General features: G+C 50.9%; 1 protein-coding gene across 1 annotated transcript in view; it reads right to left on the bottom strand.

Moving 5' to 3' along the window:
• Positions 1-25,338, bottom strand: part of DNAH10 (dynein axonemal heavy chain 10) — a 150,035-nt gene that overhangs the window by 116,438 nt on the left and 8,259 nt on the right. The window contains exons 4-17 of the mRNA XM_045296728.1: positions 25,078-25,156; positions 24,478-24,593; positions 20,353-20,572; positions 19,913-20,070; positions 19,106-19,336; positions 17,213-17,403; positions 14,660-14,858; positions 13,798-13,992; positions 8,172-8,342; positions 6,939-7,115; positions 5,074-5,199; positions 3,635-3,807; positions 2,279-2,430; positions 508-672 (exon numbers count right to left, since the gene is read on the bottom strand). Of these exons, the coding sequence (XP_045152663.1) occupies positions 508-672; positions 2,279-2,430; positions 3,635-3,807; positions 5,074-5,199; positions 6,939-7,115; positions 8,172-8,342; positions 13,798-13,992; positions 14,660-14,858; positions 17,213-17,403; positions 19,106-19,336; positions 19,913-20,070; positions 20,353-20,572; positions 24,478-24,593; positions 25,078-25,156 (2,353 nt within the window). The remainder of the gene's footprint in view (positions 1-507; positions 673-2,278; positions 2,431-3,634; positions 3,808-5,073; positions 5,200-6,938; positions 7,116-8,171; positions 8,343-13,797; positions 13,993-14,659; positions 14,859-17,212; positions 17,404-19,105; positions 19,337-19,912; positions 20,071-20,352; positions 20,573-24,477; positions 24,594-25,077; positions 25,157-25,338) is intronic.

Here is a 25,338-nt window from a genome sequence, read left to right as displayed (position 1 = left end):
GTTGTTGACCAAAGTACCCCCGACTGTTGCAGACTCTAATTGAATCAAAGTGTTGAAACTCAAACCAAACCCACTGCTCTCGAGTCCGTGCACCACACCAAACGCGCTGCCACTGAGCCCGTGCCGACTCCTCTCGACTTTACAGGACAGGCTAGGACTGTGAGCTGCTGCAACTGAGCCTCTTGACAGGAACAGACTCCATACACCGGCCCGCCCTCGAACTACTCCATAGAAATCCAAAGACTGCAAGTCTTTTCTGGAGCCGACGGCCTCATCTTTCTCCTGTGGAGCCGGTGGTGGGTTAGAACTGCCAGCCTTTCTGCTAGCAGTCCAACACTTAGCCCACTGCTCTACCCAGACTCCTTATCACTGCCATAGCAATAAAAAGACAAGACCCACGGTCTTTCCAAGTAAGCGACTGACGTGGTTGGAGGTGGTTTCATTTGCCAAATAACAGAGGGCTCTTGTTCGCTCCTCTGGTTCAGAGGAGCCCGAGGTGGGACCTACCTGGGAGCTCCTCCTGGTTCTTAGGTATCGGGTACTTGAAGAGGTTGATGGACTCTATCAGCGTGAGCCTGGACGTGATGTCATCCGAGTTCTTGTGGATCTGGTGGACGAGGGACTCGAATTTCCCAATGGCCTGCTTGCACCGAACTATGTAGTCGGAAATCCCTGCAGACAGGAAGGGAAAAGACAGGCATCTGGTTTTCAACTCTATCCACACTCCTGTGTGTCCCCCAGTAATACGTGCCATAAATCCTAAGGAGACAAACCCCCTGCCATCACATCAGTCTGGACTCAGCGACCCTAAATGGAGTATCTGAGACGTTAGCACCTTTCTGAAGCAGACAGCTCCCTAGGAGCAGCTCGTGGCTCTGAGATGCCAACACTGAGGTGAGCAGCAGTGCTCAACCTCCTACCCCACCAGGGTTCCAACGTAACCACACACCTGCGTGGCTGTATTTGGGAATGAGCTTTCTTTGTTACACTACTGGAGCAGGAATCGTGACATTGTGGACCAGCAAAGTTAGCACAAGGTTGGCGGTTCAAGCCCACCCTCCGCTCCATGGGGGAAAGTAGCTATCAATTGGAAGCAACTTGTGGGCCAAGGGTTTGGTTTGGGTTTGGCGAAAGGGGTAAGGGTGAGGGCAGCTGCAAAGGTCATGGGAAATTCTTGTCTGGTGGATGGAACTGTGTGGCACTCTCCTGGCTGGGAAATGACTTCATCACTCAAGAAATCACCTCGGGGGGACTGGGAAAGGGCACCCGGGGGCTTCTGCAGGGGTTCTCACAATTGCAGGCCAGCCTACAATTTCAGAGAAATCAAAATGTTCACTCCAAAAAGTACAGGGCACTTCACGGTCAGGGGAGGATGTTGTGGGTCACATTTTATCTTCACCCCGATTATGGATTAAACTATGCCCCTGCCAGGAATCTGTGCTGCAAATCCTAGCACTGATCCCTGTGGATCCTGGAGAAAGACAGGGTTTTCTACTCCCATAGGGAGTTATAGTCTTGGGAACCCACCAGGGTCGTTCTACCCTATCTTGTAGGGTCGCTGTGAGTTCCATCAACTCGATAGCAATGAGGTTGGATTTTTGTCATTTTTATGCCTAAGGATAAGGAGCTCTGGTAGCACAGTGAATTTTGCATTGAGCTGCTGACCACCAGGTCGGCAGTTCAAACCCACCAGATGTTCTGCGGGAGAAAGATGAAGCTGTTTACTCCTGTAAAGACTTACAATTTCATAAACCTACAGGGCAGTTCTACCCTGTCCTACCGGGTGGCTGTGAATCAGAATGGGTGGCAGTGAGGTCACCTGTAACTGTGAGCTTTCTTTGTTAATGAGGTCATTCTCCCTGTTGGGCATGGACGCCGCAGCACAGGTGGGGAGGAGAGATGCCACTGAAGCCTGACAAAGAACCGAGGACCAGAGCCCCTCCCCCAGAGTCAACAGCAAGAGAAACCCTGACCCTTGGGCTTGGTCCCCTGAATCCAAGCTCCTAGCTTCCTAACCAGTCAGAGAGTTCATTTCTGTGCAAGCTGCCTGCTTGTGGTACGAGTGTCACGTATGACAGCTAAGACATTCAGGCAGCCGCCCCACCCAACACATTAAAGCCTTGATTCTAATTCTGAGTTCCGCAAAGTGTACCTTCCCGATCCTCAACTGTTATTTGTGAAACACACACACACACACACACACACACACACACACACACTACAATCAGACTGGAACGATCTAGCAGGGTTGTTTTAGCTTCCCGGGGAATCACATTACCTAGGGAATTCCAGTTCAACCGCTTATATCCGGATCGGAACACACGGAGTAATTCCTGGGAATGGTCGTCGAGAAGCATGAACTCGGCGTCATTCAGCGTTCCCAGGAGCCGGTGGTAGTGCTCCAGCATGCGCTGTATCCCGTCTGTGTACCTGCAGGTTACACGAGAGCCGTCGGCTCCAGGGGAGGACAGCTCCACCTGCTCAAAGCGTAACAGCCACCGCCATTCCGACCCTAAACCACCCAAGAGCTCAGAGCAGGACGGTCCTGTGGGCCCCGAGGCTGTCAGTCTGTCTTTGAAAGAGCACACAAACGGTTCTGTTGGCACGTATTCACACCTCGTATAATTCAAGCGTTCCGTCCTATTGAGAAGGGATGTACAATCCTCACCACAGCAGGTCACAGCATTTCCTCCTTTCTTGTCCTCATTGTTACCAACTCCCCACCCCGCCACCCCCACCCGACTTTCCCTGCCATACCCCAAGGAGCCATGAATCCAGTGACTGTCTCTGTAGCTTTACCTAGTTGACAGGAACAGAGAATGTCACCTTTGCCCCACGGAGCAGCGGATGGATTCGAACTACTGAATTATGGGTCAGGGTCAGGAAAGACCACTAAGCAGTTAAAACTTTGATCAAGAGATTTGCCCGAGTTAAACGAGGCAACACTCCTCACTACCTTCCACCTTTTGGAAAGTACACTTCTTTTCATAGGGGTAAAAAAACCCACTACTTATATTAATGTGTAATAGGTTTACTGTTGTTATGTTTAGTGAATGGCTATATCAATACCTTTTTAATGGGTTAGCATCTATTTTTTAATCATTTTATCGGGGACTCTTACAGCTCTTATCACAATCCATACATCCATACATCGTGTTGAGCACATTTGTACATTTGTTGCCATCATCATTCTCAAAACATTTTCTTTCTACTTGTGTCTCCAGTATCAGCTCATTTCTCCTCCCCTCTTCCACCCTCCCATCCTCATGCGCCTTGATAATTTTTTTTTCATGTCTTACCCCGACTGCTGTCTCCCTTAGCCCACTTTTCTGTTGTCTGTCTCCCTGGTAATGGGGTTCTATGTAGATCATTGTGATCAATTCCCCCTTTCTCCCCTTACCTTCCCCTTCCCCTCCGGGTATCAATACTCTCAGTATTGGTCGTGGTGGGGTTGTCTGTCCTGGACTCCCTGTGTTTCGAGCTCTGATCTGTGCCCGTGTACAGGGGCGGCATCTATTTTTATCATCTGCGTCTCCGTTTTTTACGGTTCATCTGCAGACTGGCAGATGTCTAAGACTGGCAAAGACCCAGGGCCTGAGAAGCTGCCGCTGGCTCGGGAGAAGAGTCGTGTCACCTGAGGAGCTTGTCCTCCTGCAGAGCCACATTCCTTGCCAACTCGGGGACCACGAAGCCCAGCTGCTCCATGTACTTGGTCTCGTTGATGATCTCTCTGAGCACCGGTGAAAAGTTGATGACAAATATCGTCCCCCGCTCAGACGTGGTGCCCTCCTCATTGACGGCAACCGACTGTGGGAGAGACGTTTAGTAAGGGTGCGCCATGTGAAAACCCCCCAGACGGACCCTGACTCATGGGGGTCCTGTGGGGGTCACAGCAGCACCGTGATCCAGAGGGCTTGCTGGAGTGGAATGCCAGGCCTTTCTGCTGAGCCAGGTTAGGAGCAGAGGAGACAAGGATGAGCAGGGCCCTGGATGCCCTCTCGGACCAAGGAGCTGGGCCAGCTGGAACGTGTGTTTCGCTGCGCAAACTCAACGTTCAAACAATTTGATTCGGTCACTGGCGTTGGAAAACTGGGCAACCACACATGTAAAAATCCAGCACTGACAAAGGGGGGCAGTCTGAGCAGATTCAACAAGGGCAGAGAGGGGTCCATCGCTCGGTGGCTGATGTCCCTTCAGAAGGGATACAGACAGACCAGCCTCCTACAGGTCTCACTCATGGGGGGGCGGACTTGAGCGTTTCAGACATCAGAAACTGTCAGGGCCACGTTGTCCCTCTGTATGATGACAATGTTGATCGTTGCTATTGATAACTAAGTGCCAGGCACAGCGGAAAGTATGTGCATGAATAACGTGAAACATTTTATCAGCTGCTTCATGGGATCCAACTATCCGTCACCTGTGTCGTCTGAGCCAAGTCATGTTCGTAAATGGTAAACTGAGGCTCAGCGTTAGGCCAAGATGAGAGAGGTCTTCCCGGCGTCCTGCTCATCTTCCTAATCACGGCATTAAGCTGTTCCCCCTCAGCCCCCCAGCCGATCCCTGCCCTTTCTGCTCTTTGATTTTGGAAACAGGAAGGGGCTTCCAAGTGTCCAGGGGGAAATGGAAAAAAAAAGTAATAGAATTTTTCCACCCACTTTTGGAAGCTCCCACCTACCTATCCGCTTCATGAATGAGGGCTAACAAAATCAAACCTCCAGAAAACGAGAGACGCCATCATCTCCCACGGCCACCTTAACCTGGGACTAGGGGCCACGGGTGGTTCTGTAGCTGAACTCTCGCCTTCCAGGCGGGAGACCCAGGTTCGATTTCCTGGCCCCCAAGCTGTCTGTCGTGGGGGTCGGGGTGCTGCTGTGATGTTGAAGAGCTCTCAGTGGACCGTCCAGACTGAGATGGAGGAGGAGGAAGCCCGAGGGTCAACGTAGGAAACAGTCGGTGAAAACCATGTGGATCACAAGGGTCAGACGTGCAACCGATCGAGGGAGTGGGCTCTGCTAGTCAGGGGTCCCCAGGACTCGGGCAGCCAACGGCAGTAAAGGGTCCAGAGAGCTGTACCTTAGTCAGCAGGCTCTTCTTCATCAGCGTGGGCAGCGTCTGCTCGGTTAACTCCTTCCACTGCTCATACTTCTGGTCCTCGTACTCTTTCATTCTCTTCCCCACCTCCAGATATTTCTGTTTCACCTGTCCAGGAGTCAAGCAAAGGTCCCTCTGTCCTTGGAAATAACACTTTATCATCTCTGCTTCTGAAGTACTCCTTTCAACACATTTTGGAAAAGGGCGTAGACGAAATTTGGACAGGATTCTGCGCAGGACCATTGAAATATAAACACGAATTTGGGGAGATCTGTTGTGAGAGGCGATGGTTTAAGATCTGAGCCATCTTCCCCCCATTGGCAAACCACAGTCCATGGGTCAGGTTTGGTACCTATGATGCTAAGAAGAGCTTTTACATTTTTTAATGATTGGGGTGGAGGATGGGGAAGGGAATCAAAAGAGCAGGTATGGTTTATGACATGTGCAAGACTGAGTGTAAATACAAACGTCAGGGTCCATAACTAATAAAGTTTTATTGGGACATGGCCCTCTCACTCGTGTGGTATCGACTGATGGTATCTTGCTGCAACTGTAGCATTTCCAAAGGAATTAAGAAGTCACGTGCTTGGAAAACTTCTCAGTTCTAGTTTCTAATGTGGTAAGTACCCATAGTTCTTAAAACACACACATACAAGAATAAGAAGCTGTGAGGGTCCTCTGTGGCATGAAATGTAGCACCTCAACACCTCAACTATTTACTCCCTGGACCTTTACAGGACAGTCTACCAAGCCCTGCTAGACAGCACAGGAACCCACAAGTGGGGAAAGGAGGTGATGAGACAAGACAACAAGAGAGCTGAAGGTGAACCACACACATGCAAAAAGAGAAGTCTACGTCCCTCATCACGTACACTGACATGTGTGTGTACCAAGATGTCACACGTGCTGTGGGTGTCCTAGGCACTAGCACGCTGTGTCCCAGTCCGTATCTATGGAACCCCTGGGCTGGGTGAGTGAGCCTCTGAAGCCTTCACCCTGACATTATCGTCGAAGCCTGAAGCCCCCAAGTCTCCCCAACACCTCTGGAAAGCAAGCACTACGTCGGTCTCTTGAATGAAGAGGGTCTGCCTTGAGTACTGTGCTCTTTTAAGATTCACCCCGATGGGATCCGTAGGCAGCAGCAACTCACAGGGGCAGACAAGGAACCTGTCTGGCAGTGCGGTCTTGTGAGGGGGCAGGAACGGCCCTGCAAAGAAGGGTGGGAACGGCGTACAACCCAAAGAATGTCACCAAGGCCGCGGGCTGGTGGACTGGTGCCTATTTGGCTGTGTGTACTGTTAGCAACAGTTTCCAAAAACTGAAAGATGCCATGTGGTCATTCTGAGTGTGAGCCCAGAATCAGGGGCCCAGGAAACCAAACTGGCTGCCGTTGAGTCGTTCCAACTCACAGTGACCCTACAGGACAGGGCAGACTGCCACTGTGGGTTTCCAGGCTGGTAACCATGGCAGGAGCAGACAGCCTCATCTCTCTCCCATGGAGCACCGGGTGGTCTTGAACCGCTGACTTGGCAGTTAGTTCATGAATCACTTCCCACGTGAAACCCCTGACAGCACCAGGGCTCCTTTTCCTGTTCATAGCAATGCTACGTAGGTTTTTTTGTCCTGTGGAGTGGCTGCTGGGTTTGAACCGCCAACCACGTAGTTAGTAGTCTAGTGCCTATCCTACATGGCCAACCCAGGTAAGACCCTCTAAATGGCAGCAAGAAGGTAAAATGGAACTGCTTCTCCCACTGGCGGCTGCATGGGTGGATCAGCTCTCCCGGGAAATGTCGGGGAGGCCCAGCCCTAGGAACTGAGAGGTGGCAGTGTCAGCCCAGGCCACCTACTTCTCTTCCTCGATCGCCTTCCAGGATCTCTTCAACCTCCTGAAACCTCAGGATGGTGTGCTTGATCCGGTAGAACAGCGACCGTTCCCAGTAAATGGCGCCTGCCACAGGGGGGTGGTTCTTGTACAGCGGCGGGTTGTCCAGGTTCTGAAGGAAGAGTCTGTTGACGATGTCGATCTGGAAAGGGGTCAGGCACACTCTGTGAGCCACACAGGAAAGGCTTCGTGTGAATGCACACGACTGGAGGAGGAGACAGCTCAGAGCTACTCCAGGATACAAAACGGGGGGTTCAGGACTCTCGTGATTTGCTATTTTTTCTTACGCTTGCCATTTTCCCCCCATTGGCTTAACACCTAATACCCCACTTTACCTTAGAATCAGAGACCATGGACACTACATTTGTCTACATTATTAGAAATCCTAAAGTCCATTCTAGACCCGGCCTGTGGCCAGGCCTATATGCTTATCTGGGTACTCGGGTAGAGCTGGCAGAGTAATCAGGAGCCTTGAGGGGCAATGGCTAAGCTGTTGGCTGGTAACCAAAAGGTGGGGAAAAGACCCCAGCCTACGAAGCTCCACCAGGCAGTTCTCCCGTCGCCTGAGGTCACTGAGTCACGGTCTTCCCAACAACGTGGTTAGCTGTCGTAACCACAACCATGAAGGCAGTGATTGATCACGATGAAGGACATAATGCTGCGACTGGTAAATTCTCACCAAGGCACACCATGAAAGAGACAAGCTTTGGCAGCCCGTATGCAGTGGCAGGAGGATCCCAGTTCTGCACTGGGCTGCAATCCAGAAGGTCAGCAGTTCAAAACCACCAGTCGCTCCATGGGAGAAGGATGGGGCTTTCTACTCCCAGAAACAGATGCCGTCTCAGAAATGCACAGGGGCAGTTCTAGCCTGTCCTGTAAGGTTGCCATGCGTCAGCATTGGCTTGAGGGCAGTCAGTTCCGGGGTTTTTGTCTCCTGTGACACAGGCGCCCTCGTGGGGCAGAGCTTACCAGGCTCGCAGCTGGAAAGCCCCAAGGGAGACTGGCAGGGAGAAAGACTCACTAGGGGTCGACATCGGCTCAATGGAAAGGAGGGGTTTTTTATTCCATGACGCACCTGTCTGAGGAAATTCCAGAGCAGCCCTGGATTTAGGTGGGAAAGAGGAATAGGAGCTAGATTTGTTGTTTACCAGCCCCCCCATGCGTCTCCCTCGCTAGGACGGCCACCAGGGCTCCTGACCTCTTTGCAGTACTGGTCGAGAATGTCATTGAATTTCATCATCATCTGTCGGTTAATAGCCTCCCGGGAGCGGATGTGCTTAAATTTTAAAAGCATGTCGAAGGCGGCTTCCGCGGAGCGCAGTGTCTTGAAAGACTCGTCAATGAAACTTTTCGCTTCTTTCTCGATGACCTGCTCTCCCACAAAAAGGAAGGACAAAGGTTGGTTTAAGTCGGGAATACAGGCCTGATGCTGAAGCCGCTGTTCTGACAAACCAGGTGGAGCAAGAAAAACGAGGGGCGTCTGGGGTGGGTTTTACTGTTGTTGTTGTTGTTTTTAATTCTTGTAAAAAGTTATTTTTTTGAGTCATCATGCTAAGTGCTTTATGGTTATTATTTAATTTTTAACTTTTAGCGATACATAATTTATGTATCATACAATTCAACGTTTGCGTATATGAAAGAGAGGTGTACCTGATATTGTGTCTAATGGGAGCTGACATCCAACTGAAAATGGGAGATGAGCCACCACATTTGCTTCCTCTTCTCCTCCCACCCCACCCCCAACGAGGCCAAAATGGTAGAGATGGAATCTTTTTACCAGAAATTAACTAACATGAGCAAAGGAAAGGCGGGGCAGAGACAACAGCAGAGGACAGACAGCTCAGGGTTTCTTGGAAGCAGGAGAATAGTCATGTAACATTATGCAGAAATCTTGTTAACCCTCCCGGGAGAAGGGCCACCAGGAAATTAATGGCTGTGGGGTTCAGTGGGGCCATGAGCAACACAGGAGTGAACTGAGCGGGCCCACTTATCTGTAAATGATCTTTGTGAAACACCATGTCACACGGAGCTTCTACGACAGAGCTGTCTGTCTCTCCACTAAATTTTATATCACGACAAAGCGCGATCGCGCCCACTTCTTGGATAGTTTTCATTGGGTTTAAGTGCACTGTCGTGGACCACTGCCTAAACCTAATGGACACCAACAAGTCTGTATATAAGTCACCAGGCAAATGAAGAAGAAGAAGGGCGGGGAGCGGGGATTATATTTCAGCCAAATAATAGACTGACGTGTCAAATAAGTAATACTCCTAAGAAATGTATGCCTGAGAACAATCAACTATAAGAGTCCAAACAGACAGCATTTGTCCAAAAGCAACGATGAGAAGCTGGGAGAGGCAGGGAAACCGGAGGTGGAATTGGGGGTGGAAGTGGGGGGAGTGTTGACACATGACTGTCATGGTGCGATGATTTGTGTACACATTGTTGAATGGGGAACCAATGTGCTGTTTAAACTTCCATCCAAAACACAATGACATTCCAAAAGAAAAGGGAGACTGGTGGGCTGGGCAGAAAGGAAACACAGTTCTGATGGGCTGCTTAGCACACTGGGATGCACAGCAGTCACCTGGACACCGTGGGTAGACACTGTCCACTGACTTCACCAAATGCTTATGATAAGACCCTGCCAGGTGGCAGAGAGCAAAAGGAATATGGATTGGGTAGGAGTGAGAGGGTTACCTCCTCTGGGCAAAATTAATTGATCAAATACAACCACACCGGCATGTCCTTCAGGAAATATAGGAGCAAATGACAAAAGAAATGTCTAGAATCATGATGACTGGCCACGGGAATGAGGTAGAAAGAGTTACACATAAGATTGTGTTTTTTGTTTGTATTATAAACTCTTTTGCTTGAAAAAATTGCTTTGATGAAGATTTAGATTTAAAAATAGTAACACTAGACTAAACAGAAGCTGAGAATAAGCTAAGATCATGATGTGTGTATAAAAATCTCACTGCCCTCGAGTCGATTCCACCTCACAGAGAACTTACAGGACAGAGTTGAACTGCCCTGGGGGTTCCCAAGACTATAATAAGGATTTATGGGATTAGAAAGCCTCCTCTTTCTCCCAAGGAGAAGCTGGTGGTTTCAAACTGCTGGCTTCGCAGTTAGCAGCTTGAAGCATAACCACTACGCCACCAGGGATCCTGTAATGTGTGTGTGTGTAACTGTTAGGAATTTAATTCTGTCCCCCAATAACACAAGCAAGCTTCAAAAAGTTTGTGGTAGAATCTCATTATCCTTCCATTCTGTGTTAATCCAGGTTGACTAGAGAAACAAATCGAGACACTCTTATGTGTATAAGAAAGAGGTTTATATCAAAGAGTAATTGTATATTGAGGAAACCTCCCAGCCCAGTCCAGATCAAGTCCATTAGTCTGATACTAGCCCATATATCTGATAATAGCCCATAAATTCCTCTTTAGACTCACACAACACATGCAATGATGCCGAATGCAGGAAGATCACAGGCCGGTGGGGGGAAAGTCTTGTGGATCCAGTAGTGGTGGAAGCATCTCCATCTGCTCCATGTGGTTTGCCAACAGGAATGTGAAAGAGAGAGCGAAAGCAGCCCGCCTCCTCCGATGGCAGAATCGAGAGAGGGAGTTCCCAGAATCCTCATGAGAAGACCACGCCCCAAAGAGGGATCATCAGGCCGTGACCCGACTGGCAGGCTAGATGCCACCCCTTCATTCTTTTATCAAGTTGACATGAAATTGCGTAACAGCCACACATTCTATGTACTTTTTGAATCGAAACCCCCATCTCTTGGGTGTGATCACAGTTGGGGGTGTCACTTTCTCTGCTACATTCACCAGGCCCTGCGGGGGTGGCGTTGTCTTGAGCCCATCGCATCTGAGACAAGAAAGCGCAGACGGAGCACAGATGCCCAACACTGAGGGTGGTGGGGAGGACACGACTCTGGAGAGGACTGAGGAGGCAGTGGAGCATCCTCTATAATCAGGAACACCAGAGACCGCGGGCCAGAGAAGTCGTCTCCCCCAGAGCCAACGGTGAGCACTCCCTAGAGTTAGAGTCCTGAATGCAGACCTCTGGCCTCAAAGTTCTGAGAAAATAACTATGTCTGTTACGGCAGCGCTAAGAAAACTAAAATAAGCAAAGAGAACTCTGTGGTTTTCCCTATAAAAAGGCACTATGGGCCGACACAAACCGTGTTCTTAGACACATAGTGGGGCTGCGACCCCATAGCAGCACCATGAGTTAAGCACGGGGTCTGAGCTCACCAGCTTGGTGGTCTGCGCCTACCAGCGTTCCTCGGGGCAGCTATGTGTCAGTCTGCTTCCGTACAGATGAACAGCCTCGGAAACCCCATGGAGCGGTTCTCCTCCATCTGGCAGGGTCCCTGGGAGTCAACTGGACAGCAGTGGGTTTTACTGACAGTTTTCCCACATCTGCATGGCAGGCCCCATCCACACTGTATAGAGGGGAACTTAATTCTCATAACCATAGCTTCTCTTGGAAAGTCTCCGAGAACAGTCGTTTACGTCAACTCACCCACTTAGTTAACCACCTTCATCGGCTCCCTCAAAACCCAAATCAGACTCACTGCCATTGCGCTGATGACGACCCCACAAGACCCCCCAGCCGCTGGCCTGTGACCCCCCTGCATTCAGTGTCATTGCAGGTGCTGCGTGAGTCTGAAGGGGAATCTATAGACTGGTATCAGACAAATGGGCTAAAATAGGACTTATGGACTTGATCTGGGTAGGGCTGGGGTGTATTCTCAATATACAATTGCTCCTTGATATAAGGCTCTTTCTTATACTCATAGGAGTGCCTATGGATTTGTTTCTCTAGTCTACCGGGACTAACACAACGACGCAGTTACCTTATAAGTCAGGGTAGAACTGTCCACGTGTGGGTTTCCAAGACCGTAACTCTTCCCGGGAGTAAGCCTCATCTTCCCCCGGAGGAGCAGCTGATGGCTTCAAACTGTTGACCTTGCAGTTAGCAGCCCAATGAGTCGCCAGCACACCACTAGGGCTCCTCTCAGTGGCTGCTTCCAAAAACCCAAACTCACGCCCTCGAGTTGATGTCGACTCTCATGGCAACTACATACTAAATAAAGCCCCATTCTGTACCTTGGCCCTCAAAGCCCTTTGTAAGATACATACCACTCTGTTCGTTCGCTTTACTTCCCCCTACTGCCGACTCAAGGAGCCTAGTGGAGCTATGCGGAAGCACTTAGCTGCTAACTGAAAGGGTGGCGGTTCAAACCACCTACTGGCTCCACAGCTGTGGCTCAACTTGCAGTCAGACGATAGGCCGATGAGGTGGGCAACAGCACCAGGGAGAACTTGGGTCCTTGAACCTACCAACCAGACCAAGCGGGCAGCAGTTGCCCTGGGACAAAGCTCAGAAGGCACTAAGGAATCGGCACACAGGGAGGAAGTGGGAAGGGTGCTATCGCATTGTGCGGCTTGCGATCAAGGTCACTAAACAAAAAGGTGTATGAAGTCCTTGGTGGAAAACCAATGTGCTCTGTAAACTTTCAGTGAGCTCACATTAATAAGTTTTTGAAAAGAGATTACAGACAAGAAAAGCCTATGGGGCCAGTCTACCCTGACACACAGGTCGCTACAAGCTGGATTCCCCACCTAAAGAAGGTACCACACAGCCACCGTCATCCAGTTTCCAGTCTGCTCCCTGGGCTCTTCCTCCGCCCCAGCCTGTTCTTTCTGCCCTTCTTGCCCCCCACCGCTGATGTTCCCACCACCTGAGATCCACTTCCTGCTCCCGGCTCCCCCCTCCCTCCCATCTCCATCAGCCTAAACATTTCCCAAGTCCAAAGGCTGCTTCCAATTGGTCAATTCCGCGCCACCCCAGCCCCTACATGAGGTCAATACCCTTCTCTACCCGATAAGCTCTGTCTGATGCTTCCATCACGTTCATTTCTTACACTTGAACTCAGAGATAGGTTGTCAAGTTGTCAAGGATTTTCGTCTTGCTTGGATCCACAATCAGTGCACAATCGGTACTCATGGGAGCAGCAGTCGGGAGATCACACAATGCATTGCACTGGGCAAATCTGCTGCACAAAACCTCTTTAGAGTGTTGCAAATCAGGGAGATTACTCTGAGGATTAAGGTGCGACTGATCCAAACCATGGTATTTTCAATTGCCTCGTATGCATGTGAGAGCTGGACACCGAATCAGGAAGGCAGCAGAAGAAGAATCGATGTGTTTGAATTGGTGCTGGAGAAGCATGCTGAGCGTGCCGCGGACTGCCAACAGGACGAACAGATCTGTCTCAGAAGGAAGGCCAGAGCGCTCCTTTGAGGCAAGGAAGGCAAGGCTCTGTCTTACATATTTGGGTCATATTGTCAGGAAAGACCAGACGCTGGAGAAGGGCATCGTGCTTGGGAACATCGAGGGGAGTGAAAACCAGGAAGACCCTCAGGGAGATGGACTGAGATGCGGCCACAACAGGCTCAAGCGTAGGAACAGCTGTGAGGATGGTGCAGGACTGGACAATGTGTCCTTCTGCTGTGCACAGTGTCATGATGGGTCAGAGTCAACCCGAAGGTCCCTAACAACAGAGGTAGGCGGCACATGTGGTGGGAACCACTGTTTCACAAATGCCACTGTGGCAACAAAAGTGACTCCATTTGGGGAATTGCTTCCCATTTTGTTTTTGCTTTGTATTTTTTTAAAACAAATAAGCAGATAATACGTCTCTGGTTTGTGTCCCCCAAAACTACATAACCCAACCAATTTAACCCAGGAGGGGGACACAGGGCCCACTTCCCACATGGAGCCACTCTGGGGGTGCTACTCGCCAGAACTTCGATCTTGAAGTCGTCCATGACATATTTCCAGTACTGGGAGGACTTGATGCTGAAGGGATCGAAGGTCAGGGTCTCCATGGGGCTGACCAGGCTGTCCACCCGGCACAAGACGTCGTCGATACGCTTGGGATCCCCGGTCACAGCCTTCAGCTCTGGACCGAAAATGTTGTAAAATTCCTCTATTACCTGAGCAACCAAGCACAGCACAAGGTGGGGGTTACCTTCCAGTGTCCCAGGGGCGGCTCTGTCTGGGGAGGGTTTTGTCTGGGTCTCCTTGTAGGCAAGAGTCCTGTCTTGGGGCCTCCAACCAGCCCAAAGAGCCTTGTCAGTGCATGGTGACACTCGGGCAGCTGGGAACAGCCCACAAGGTCTGCACACCGGGGCCTGTCTACTCTCCCAACCGCCCCCCTGCTGGTTTTTGCCGGTCCAGGTTTCCTGCTGCCTGGGGGTCTTTGCAATTGCAGTTCTGAGCACCTAGTTGACTCCTGCCTTCTCAGGCGGCCCTTGTTGTCAGGGCGACCCATGTGTGTCAGAGTGCAGCTGTGCTCCAGGCATGTGCAGTATATGACAGTAAACTGATAGGCCCTGTCACCTGGATGGATTGAACTGCTAACCTTGCAGTTAGCCACCAAATGCCTTGACCATCTCTCTCACAGAGGGACGCAGGGTGCGTGTGGCTGCTGTGAGAGGCTCTGAGAATGTGAGCCCAGCTCCTGGCCCTCGTGATAGTCGAAAAGCCACACCGTCCACCAGCCCCTGCCCCAGCATCTCCTCAAAAGGGAGCCCCCCCCACCCCCAACTGAGCCGCTGCTTCACTACATCCCAGAGGAGCACCCCATGCCCCAGACCCCACCTGCAGAATATCATAGAGGTCCTGGCAGATGGTGGCCATGTAATCTGTTCTCTCAAACAGCCGCTTCCGGTCAAACTCCCATCTGGCTTCTCTCCCCGAAGCCTCGATCTTGGCACGCACATCAAAATAGGACTTTTTCCACAGAGTCAGGGTGTTTTTAGCCTCCAGGGTTTTATGTTGTGCCGCGGCTCGGTTTTCTCTGAGAATAGAGAGTGCCCGTGGCAGCGCCAAGCCAAGGGCCCAGCGGGCCCAGCCCACCTCTGCCTGCCTGCCGCCTGCAGAGGGTGATCTTCCATAAACCTTTCTGCTTGAGCTTCAAGGGGTCCCATGGCGGTGAGTGCAGCCCAGGTGCAACGTGACCACGATGCCAGGATGTGGACATCCATTTCATCTAGACGGGCTGTTCGTTTACCAAGTACCTGGGGTTCAGTCATTCGAGGCTGTTCTGAAAAGGTGCCCAGAGTTCAGGACTGGTATTCCTCAGGCTCCCCTAAGCTAATTCAGGAAGAGGGCCTTAGTTAAAATGAATAGCCTATACATGCACAGTAGAGTCATAGTCGGTGGTATGAAAGAATGAAGCTCTGTTCCTGAATGCATACTCCTCCCACTGCCATGACTCAGTTCTACATCCCAAATCTGGCTAGACTGGAGAACACACATTGGTACAGATACGAGCTCTGGACACACAGAATTCAGGACAGATAAAACCCTCAGGAACAGTAGTGGGAGTAGCGATGTCATGAGGGTAGGGGGATGGCCGGCGAGGGGGAAGGGGAAAAGGGGGAACCCACCACAAGGTTGGATATAGCCCCCCCCTCCCAAAGGGGACGAATAACAGACATGTGGGTAAAGGGAGACAATGGACAGTGTAAAAAAGATAAGAAATAATAACAACATATCATTGATCAAGAGTTCACGAGGATGGGAGGGTTGGGGAGGGAGGGGAAAAGGGCTTATACTAAGGGCTCAAGTAGAAAGAAAATGTTTTGGAAATGATGATGGCAACATATGTAAAAATATGCTAGATACAATCAGTATATGGAATGTTATAAGAGCCCCCAATAAAATACTTAGAAAAGAATGAAATGCTGTCATGAGCTACCTTGGGGATGAACCCTAACACGTGAGAAACCAGGCACAGAAGACACCCACGTGTGGCCCCACTGAGATGAGCCGTCTCACTGTCACTGAGCCCATTTGACTCACAGCGACCCTACAGGACAGGGCAGAACTGCCCCTGTGGGTCTCCAAGACTGCCACGCTTGACGGGAGGAGAAGTCTCATCTTTCTCACACAGATGAACTCTCGCACACAGGCGAATGCACAGGACAGAGCAAAGATTAATTGGTTGCCTAGGGTTTGGCGTTTCTACGAGTCAGAGTTTGAGCACGACACAATGTAATCCCAAGTGACAGCCATTGTGAGGCAGGCTCGGGGCTGGACAGGGCTTCCTTCTGCTGCGGAGGTGGAACGGACTCATCCGCACCTAATGACACCAATAGGAGAGGGTGAAGGAGTCCTGGGGATGCTGTGGGATAAGCATGGGCTGCCAACCACAAGGTCAGTAGTTTGAAACCACCAGCCGCTCTGCGGGAGAAAAATGAGGCTTTCCACTCCTGAAAAGTTATCGTTTCAGAAGCCCATAGGGCAGTTCTACCCGGTCCCATAGGGCCTCCCTAAGTCGGAATCAACTCCATGGCCGTTTTTTGGTTACAGAGTGGACATGAATCATGACCCACTGGAGGGCAGTGGGCTTTAGGTTTAGGGGTGGAGGCTGGAGTGGCGACTGCCAACCGTGGCTCTCTGGGGGGAGGAGAATGTTCTCAAGTTGACTGTGGAAGTGGATGCACAAGTCAGTAACTGCTGAGAACCACTGGTCAGATAACTTTTTTTAAAAAATCATTTTATTGGGGGCTCGTCAACTTTTATCACCATCCATCCATTGTCTCAAGCACATTTGTACGTATGTTGCCATCATTGTTTTCAAAGCATTTTCTTTCTACTTGAGCCCTTAGTATCAGTTCATTTCCCCCTCTCCCTCATGAACCCTGGATAATTTATAAATTATTATTTTTTCATGTCTTGCACTGTCCGATGTCTCCCTTTAACCCCTTGTCTGTTGTCCATCCCCCTGGGAGGGGTTATAGGTAGGTCATTGTGATCAGTTCCCCCCTTCTCCCCCCACCTTCCCCTTCCCCTCTTGGTATGGCTACTCAATATTGGTCCCGAGGATGGATTCCCTGTGTTTCCAGCTCTTATCTGGACCCACGTACATGCTCTTGTCTAGCCGGATTTGTAAGGTAGAATTAGGGTCATGATAGTGGGGAGGGAGGAAGCATTAAAGAAGCAGAGGAAAGGTGTATGTTTCATCAGTGCTACGCTGCACCCTGACTGGCCTGTCTTCTCCCCAGGACCCTTCCGTAAGGGGACGTCCAACTGCCTACAGACTGGCTTTGGGCCTCCACTGCGCACTCCCCGTCATTCACGTTATGGTTTCATGGATGACTCGCGGGCTGTGTGACTCAGGGCCCACCCCGCCCTGGCTGTGCTCACTTGAACAGGGTGCGCAGGTTGATGACTCGGCAGACGCGCTCGGCGATCTCCCAGGCGATGCGCTCCATGAGCGGGACCATCCGCTCGTCTCTGTTGTAGTGCCTTGAGATGATCCACACCATGCGCAGGGCGCTCATCATCGACGGGGTCGTCTCCAGGACCACTTGGAAGCCGGAGCCGTGGGTGAGGTTCTAACCGAGAAGGCGGGCACTTGGGAGGGGGTTCCCTCTAGGGGCAAGGGTCTCCACCACAGGAGCAGGGTGGCATTGGCCCCTGTGGTGGACGAGGTTCACAGTGAAAGCAAACAAAGCCGTCTGAAGGAGCAGACGCAAAGCGAAGTGTTGGCTGCTGACTGAACTCCCCGTGGCTGAAAACCACCCACTGCTCCACAGGAGGAAGACAAGGCTGGCTGCTCGCAGAGAACTGACAGCCTAGGACCTACGCAGCCAAGGATCCCAAACGGATGTGACCTGCCACGCCCTTTTCCGAAGAACAATTACTCAGTGCCCCCTGGCAATTAATCCAGGGTAAAGTGTAGGTCTCCGCTTTCACAGCCCCCCACCCCCTTGTCGGAATTGTTCCAGCACTGCCCCCAGGGAGCCCTAGTGCCCACTTTGGGAAATATGCCTATATAGACAATAGGTTGGGTATGTTTGCGTGTATGTAGAGAAAGGGTGTACTATACACATATAGAGACTATATGTCTATATACACATATTCATAAATATATCGATGGGGTGTATCACTGTGTACACAAAACCACCGAAGGAACCACAAGGAACCTATTGCCACTGAGTCCATTCTAAATCATAGCGACCTGATACAGAGTTTCTGGTGAGTTTGAGCCACTGAACTTGTGACTCACAGCCCAATGCTTAACCCACAATGCTGCACACACATCGAGAGAATCTGTGAGATAGTGAACGTTTATTGTGCCAAGCCGGCCAATGAACACATGTGGGATTAATTGAAGGGGGGAGAGAGAAATGGCTTGGCGAGCCTCCCTCGCCTTTTTGTCTCTTGCTCTTTGATCATCAGACCAGTGTGTGGCTGCCTTGCTTGTTCTGTGCCTCAATTTGCAAGCTACACTACCTGTGGGACATCTAACCCATGGATTGTGTCGCTGTAATTTGAGGCTCCTTCAAGACGTGTTTCACCACACTATTGGAATTTACATCTCTTCAGCTGGGGACTGTCAGACCCTGGCTGACTGTTGGGGACCTGCCTTGCTGTTTGCTGCCTGTGCCCGGATAGCCTGAATTGCTCTACAGAGGACTACCTGGTGGCCCTCAAGACTTGAAGGACTGCCAGTGTCTCACAACTATCTCACAGGAATGAGTTGCACTGAGCCATTTGTACTGCTTTATAATTTAATTAGCTGTTTATTTCTTATGTTGTATATCTACCTATATAAATATAAACATATATATACATACATATATATAATTATTAGTGTTCTGGTTTTGTTTCTCTAGAGAACCCTGTCTGACACAGTCTGTATGGGGGGACTTTGTGGGGGTGGAAATGAATGTTGAGATGGGAGCCTTGCGTGTGGAGTGGGTCAAGTATTAGGCTGCTATTCAAGAAAGGTCAGCAGTTTGAATCCAGGGGAGAAAGATGTGGCAGGTGGCTGGGCTAAGTATGGAAAGAGGATGGGCGCTCTACTCTGTCTTGCTCCCAAAGTCCGCTGGAAAGAAGCGGGTGGGTTTTTGCTCAATGTGTACCTACCATGTATATGAAGTACGTACATGTATGCACACACATACACGCACATGCGCACGTAGAGAATACCTATCCATATAGAGACTACGTATGTCTCTGTGTGTACGGAGGGCTCTTGCAGGGCTTCCCCAGGCCGGCCTGGGGGTGCGGGGATCCGCAGGGAGGGCGTACCTTGAAGTGGCGCTCCACGGTGGAGAGGAAGCGCACGTTGTCCGCGGCCTCCATGTGGAACTTGAACATCTCCGTCAGGACCGGTGGCAGGTTGGCCACCAGCAGGGATTCAGACTCCTTGATCACATCCAAGACCTTCTTGACCACAGGGAGCTTCGTTTGCTCGTAGAGTGCGCTGAGAGTGGCGTTCCTCTCCCTCCAGAAGTCAATTTCGGCCAAGGGGCCGTTACCCTGGGGGGATGTCAAGGGCACAGACAACTGCCATCCCTGCAGGCAGGGCATCCACGCCTCGCTTCCAAATTGCTCTGGATGAGGGCCAGAGCACAGCCTTTGCGCTGCGTCCCCTGCCCAGCGACTCGCAGGGCTCTGCCTGGGCATGAGCAACACAGGCACCCACTCTGCCTCTGCACACTGTGCCAGAGAGCTGCCCAAGGCCAAGACACACACCTGCCCACCCCCTCACTCCACTCCCCACCTCCACCTGCACAGCCCCACCCGGGAGGGGAAGGGTCTGAGAGAGTGACAGAAAAGCCCGGCCAGCAGCCTGATCAAACTCTACCTGAAGTCAGCCGAGCTCCAGGGCTCAGTGCCCATTTCTGGGGTTTCGTAGCCCAAGCATCCTGGCTGATTCACCCCATTACCTTTCTTAACTCAGGCACAAATCGGGTCACCTACTAGCCCCAGAAAGCCCAAAGATGGCACCTTAGGGTATGTTTCCTCTGAAGTTCCAAGGAGGTCATATAGTAGCGACCCTGCTGCTTTCTAGACGCCGGGCTCTTTCTCGGGGGTCTTAGAAAGCTAACTAACCTGAGGCGACTTCCTCAGCTGCTCCTCCACGGCCGAGGAGATCTGATTCAGCCAATTGATCACACATTGCTCCAAGACATCCACAATTTCATGGTCAGCGGCCAGTTCAGTCACATCTCCCTCCAGACTGATGCTGGGCATTTCCAACTTGATCTCGCCTAGGAGAGTCAAAGCCATGCTGGGTGTGTGGGCAAGAGTTGTCACAAAGTACAACAAAAGGCTCATGAGGTCTTAAGCTGCCTTCTTAAATCCCACACCCTTCCTTGTGACTCGGTCCGAACCCCCCAGCCGCTCCACCGGGGAGCGATGAGGCAGTCTGCTTCGGTAAAGACGTAGAACCCCGGAAACCCTACGGTGTGGTTCTACAGTGTCCTGCAGAATGGACTCCACAGGAGCAGGTTTGGTTTGGGCTCCTTAAGGAGAAGAGGGAGGGCCCTTACCTTCAAGTTGCTGCATGGTCCTTTGGATATTATTTATAAATTTCTGAATGTTCATCAGAAACTCATCCCTAATTAGCTGGACGCTGTGATACTCCACCGGCTCCCCAGACATGCTGGGCAGGTCCACGCCCATGTCATTCTCAGAAATGTCCGGGCCATCTGCCAACCCCACGCTTGTATCCATCTTGTGCTGATTGAAGGACAAGGCCGGCAAGAAAACCTGGAAGGCCAAGTGTATCGCACAACATCATTCCCAACAACCCCTGTCCTCAACTGCCTCTGGCTTTCTACACGCCACCCTGGGAGGGGTGAGTGGAAGGACAGGTGAGTCTTGATCTTTTTCGCTGACCCTCTACTTTACGGAACATGATGTCCTTTCCCTGAGTTCCTCTAGAAAATATGTCCAAAGTATGTGAACCCCCCCGCCCCCCGCAAAAAAAAAATAATCCTGGCTTCTAAGGAGCCTTCTGGCTGTAGTTCATCTAAGACAGATTTGGTACGCTCAGTAGTCTTTGCCCACATAACTGGAATGCATGAATTCTTCAAAGGTCTTTCTCTCCCGGTGTCCAACTTCCGCATGCACAGGTGAGTCTGAAAACCCCACGGCTTTGAGTCTCAAGTAACGTCTTCATGCAGGCTGAACACCTGAAGTAGATTTTGTGCAGCACACTTGCCCACTGGATTTCTTGGCTGCCACTTCCATGAAGGTTGACTGTGGATGCAAGTAAAACGCAGTCCACGAAAGCTTTCATCTCTCCTTGGTTTTCGATGAGGTCATCTGTTGGTCCAGTTGTGAAGGGATTGGTTTCCTGAGCATCGAGGTGTCATCCACACAGAAGGCACTGGCCTCTGGTCTTCATCCGCCAGGGCTCCAGGTGGGAAACTCTCGAGAGCAGTTTCCCACCGCACCATGGGGTTGCTGCGAGGAGCCGTGGTGGTGTAGTGGTTACTCAGTGGACTGCTGACCGCAAGGCTGGCAGCTCGTAAACCATCAGCCGCTCTGTGAGAGCAGGATGAGGCTTTCTTCTCCTGTCCAAAGTTAGTCTGGAAAACCTACAGGGGAAGTCCTACCCTGTCCTGTAGGATCGCCGTAAGCCACAGTTGGCTCAACGACGGTGAGTTAAATTGAGTTATGGGGTTGCTATGAGTCAGAACGGACTCGATGGCAGTGGGTTTTCAGACAACAGCTGTGGGGTAATCACAAGGTCACCAATTCAAGCCTTCCAGCAGTTGCCAGGGGGAAAGCTAAGGCTGTCTGCTCCCTTAAAGACTTACAGTTGCTCAAAATCCCAGGGGCAAGGGAACAACACATGATCTAAAATCATAGGCAAGGAGGGTGAAGAACACTTGGTGGGGTTTGATAAAGTGCAGTGTAGCCGAGAGAAATTACTAAGAGCCAAATGAAGGTCGAACATGATCGTGGGACGGGAGGAAAGGAAAAGGAAACAGAGGAAAGAACTAAGAGGCAAAAGCTATTCATAGAAGTATAAATATAGGCATGCGTGTATGTAAATATGTTAATATATAATGAGCGGGATATAGGTCTATGTACATATATTTATATGTTAAGTATCAGGGTAGCAGATAGACATTGGTCTTTACTCAAGCCCTCCCTCAATGCAAGAACACTTTGTTCTAATAACCTGGCAATCTGTGATGCTCACCTTCCCAACATGATTGCTAAAGTTAAAATGGGTGCATAAGCAAATGTGGTGAAGAAAGCTGATGGTGCCCATCTATTAGAAGATAAAGCATCTGGCTATTAATGGCTTGAAGTTAAACAAGCAACCATCTAGGAGAGAAGCAACAAACCCCACATGGAAAAAGCACACCAGCCTGTGTGATCACGAGGTGTCAATGGTTCCAGGTGTCAGGCATCAAAAGACCCAAAACAATCATATCAATGCGAACATTGGGAGTCGGAGTGGAGACCCAAACCCGTCTGTAGACAATTGGGCATCCTCACAGAATGGTCCCAAGGAAGGGGCAAGTCAGCCAGGGTGCAGTATAGCACAGACAAATCATACAACATTCCTCTACTTCTTTAATGCCTCCCCCTCCACATACACACACACTATCATAAGCTCAGTTCTACCTTACAAATCAGGAGCATGTACACTGGTATAGGTTAGAGCTCTCACCACACGGAATCCAGTACAGATAACCCCTCAGGAACAATCATGGGAATAGCAATACCATAAAGGTAGGGGAAAGGTGGGGGGGGAAAGAGGGAGAAAGGGGGAACCGATCGCAATGATCGACGTATAACTGCCCCCAAGGAGGACGAACAATAGAAATGTGGGTGAAGGGAAACAGGAGACGGTATAAGATATGAAAATAATAATCGTTTATAATTCATCAAGGGGTCATGAGGGTGGGAGGGGAAGGGATGGGGGAAAAAGAGAGGAGCTGATACCAAGGGCTCAAGTAGAAAGAAAGTGTTGGCCCATCAAGTCCTGAGGATCATATTCCTATTCAGAGCAGACAATGCACAGAGAGGACCATAGGGCTGGCCCCACCACGAGACATGATGTCCCTCACCGAACCATAGCCTACGGGTGACAACACTGGAGACACAGTGCGGGAACTGTGCCCAATCTGACACCATCACACTGGGGAGAAACACTAGGGGCATGCAACAGAGCAGCAAGGGGAGCAAAGGGATGAAATCCCCGGGGAATACCAATACTAGACTTTGGAGACAGAGTGTGGCACCCCATCACACTCACTGGAAAACACTTGCAAAGGCCAACAAACAGACCTTGAACTATTTATAGGGAAAAAAGAGAAACTGTTTTGCAAATGATGGCAACATATGTATAAATGTGTGTGATACAATTGATGTGTGCGTTGTTATAAGAGCTGTAAGAGCCTCCGATAAAATGACATTTAAAAAAAAGAAAAAGAACGAAAGAAATTCCATCAAAAAAAAAAAAAAAAGACTTGGTGTCTGGACTTCTTACTTAGGATCATATGCGTCCGAATCAACTCAATGGCAATGGGTTTGGTCTGGGATTTTCTTTTCCAAGTCAGAATCAACTTGCTGGCAGTGGGTTTGACCCAGGAAGCGTGGCCACCAGTGTTGACTCGTCGGCAGTTGAGAAGTTAAAGACAGCGTTGCCAGTAAGTGAGTTAGCCTGAGCTCGGCAACACCCATGTTATGAACGGGAAAAGGAAAGTCCTGGGGACACCGCCTGTCTGGAATCTAGTTGAGGACCCTGTGGCAGTTCCATGTTTGCAATCCAACCCGTCAGTCAGGTCACAGGCCGATGATGCCTCCCTTGGGGCAGAGCCTTCTGATAGGAAGAAGCTGTAACCCCTTCTCTCTGCTCCTTCACCTTCCTGCTTGCTGGGACCCTGCTTCCCTCCAGGAGTGAGCCCATGGGGGCTTTGGCACCCTGTCATGTTTCCACCAGACTTAGATCCGTCAGGTTCTACCCCCCACGGCCTCCCATCTTCCTGCTTCACTTTTCAGCGTCACCAACCCGCAGCGATGTGTCCTAAGAGAGACATGGGGACTGGCATGGAACTTAGGGACTTCAGTTGGACGGGGCTGGATGCCTTCTTGCTCTAAGATTACTTCTCGATGTAAAGCTCTTTCTGATACGTATGAGTGCCACTGGATTTGTTTCTCCAGGGAGCCCAGCCCAGCACAACAGCCCTCCACTACCACCCAAACCAAATAAGAATGCTTGCCTTCTACCAGTCAGAACCGGCTCTCTGGAAGGGGAGTTTGAGTTGGTTTGCTTGAGTCCATTCCAACTCCGGGCAATGCCCCGTGGGCCAGGGCAGGATGTGCTTCCATAGGGTGCTCAGAGGGGGACGTTCAGGGGATAGGTCACCAGGTCTTTCTTCGAACATGCCTCGGGGTGGAGTCCAATCTCCCACCCGTGGTTTGCCCCGAGAGTACACTTGCAGGGATGCCGTTTTCCTGTCTGGATTTGTTTCCTGCAGTCTCCCGCTAACATGCGCTCTGGGAGTGCAGGAGTGCCTCGGCCCTGCTTTCTACTAGACCCTCAGTGTTCATGCTGCCGCCTGGCATGGGCAGGGCTGCTGTGGGGTGCATGGGTCCTGTGGCCCTCCGCCATCTTTCACAGGCTGCATTCTCCCTTGGCCCACATTTACCTGGCCCATGACATCCCTGAGAAGATGCAGAATGTTGGTATTTATCATGCCATACTCGAGCGTCTCCGGCATGTTTTCCATGGCCTCCTTCTTGTCGCTGGCCTCCGAGATTGCCTCTAAACAGAGACAGAGCCCAAGAGTCAGGTCAACGCAAGAGAGCGGCAGAGAACACTTCCTTCTGCCCAACGAGCTGCACGCATCCCCTCCCCCCCACCCCGCATCCCCCTCCCAATCTGCAGCCTTTGGGTAGCAGAAGCCAACCCTGACCCGCTCCGTGTGGTGGGTTAGCACTGCCCGTAGAGAGCTAACGCATTCCGAGGCCACCTGAGTGGAGGATCCGGGTTACCCAGGTTGACCGCTGAACACGAACAGAAGTCATTTGAGAAACGTTGGCTGAACACCAGGCTTGGCGCCCTGCTCTCCAGCCCCTCAGCCCCTTTGTTCACGGACAAAGTCGTGGGAGTTTTGAAAAGACAGAGTTGAGCGTGGCAGAGCCTTGCCTTGGACCAGTGAGAAGTTAAGCTGGGTCTCAAGCTCGGGAAACGTGCTGCTGACTGTGGGGCGGCAGTCAGTCAGAGGGCCAGGTGCAGTCTGGCCCACCTGTCTGGCATCTCATAAACAGGTGCACGTACAGAGACAGGGAGTGCATCACGTACAGAGACAGGGAGTGCATCATGGGCTACCAGGGATGATGAGGGCAAGCGGGGGGCGGGTAGGGAATGAAGGACTCTTGGGGCTGAGGGGCTACTGAGGGACGGAAAGGTGAAGAAAGATGTCGGAGACAGATATTGGTGATGGTTGTGCCACTTGGTAAGGACAATCAGTGCCACTGATTTGTATACATACTCACTGCCACAGAGT

Source organism: Echinops telfairi, unplaced genomic scaffold (genome assembly GCF_000313985.2).
Source record: "Echinops telfairi isolate 266 unplaced genomic scaffold, ASM31398v2 ScPeMD7_7412;HRSCAF=8450, whole genome shotgun sequence".
Lineage (NCBI taxonomy): Eukaryota > Metazoa > Chordata > Mammalia > Afrosoricida > Tenrecidae > Echinops > Echinops telfairi.
The sequence above is the reverse complement of the archived record's forward strand: the minus strand, read 5'-3'. Positions and strand labels throughout refer to the sequence as shown.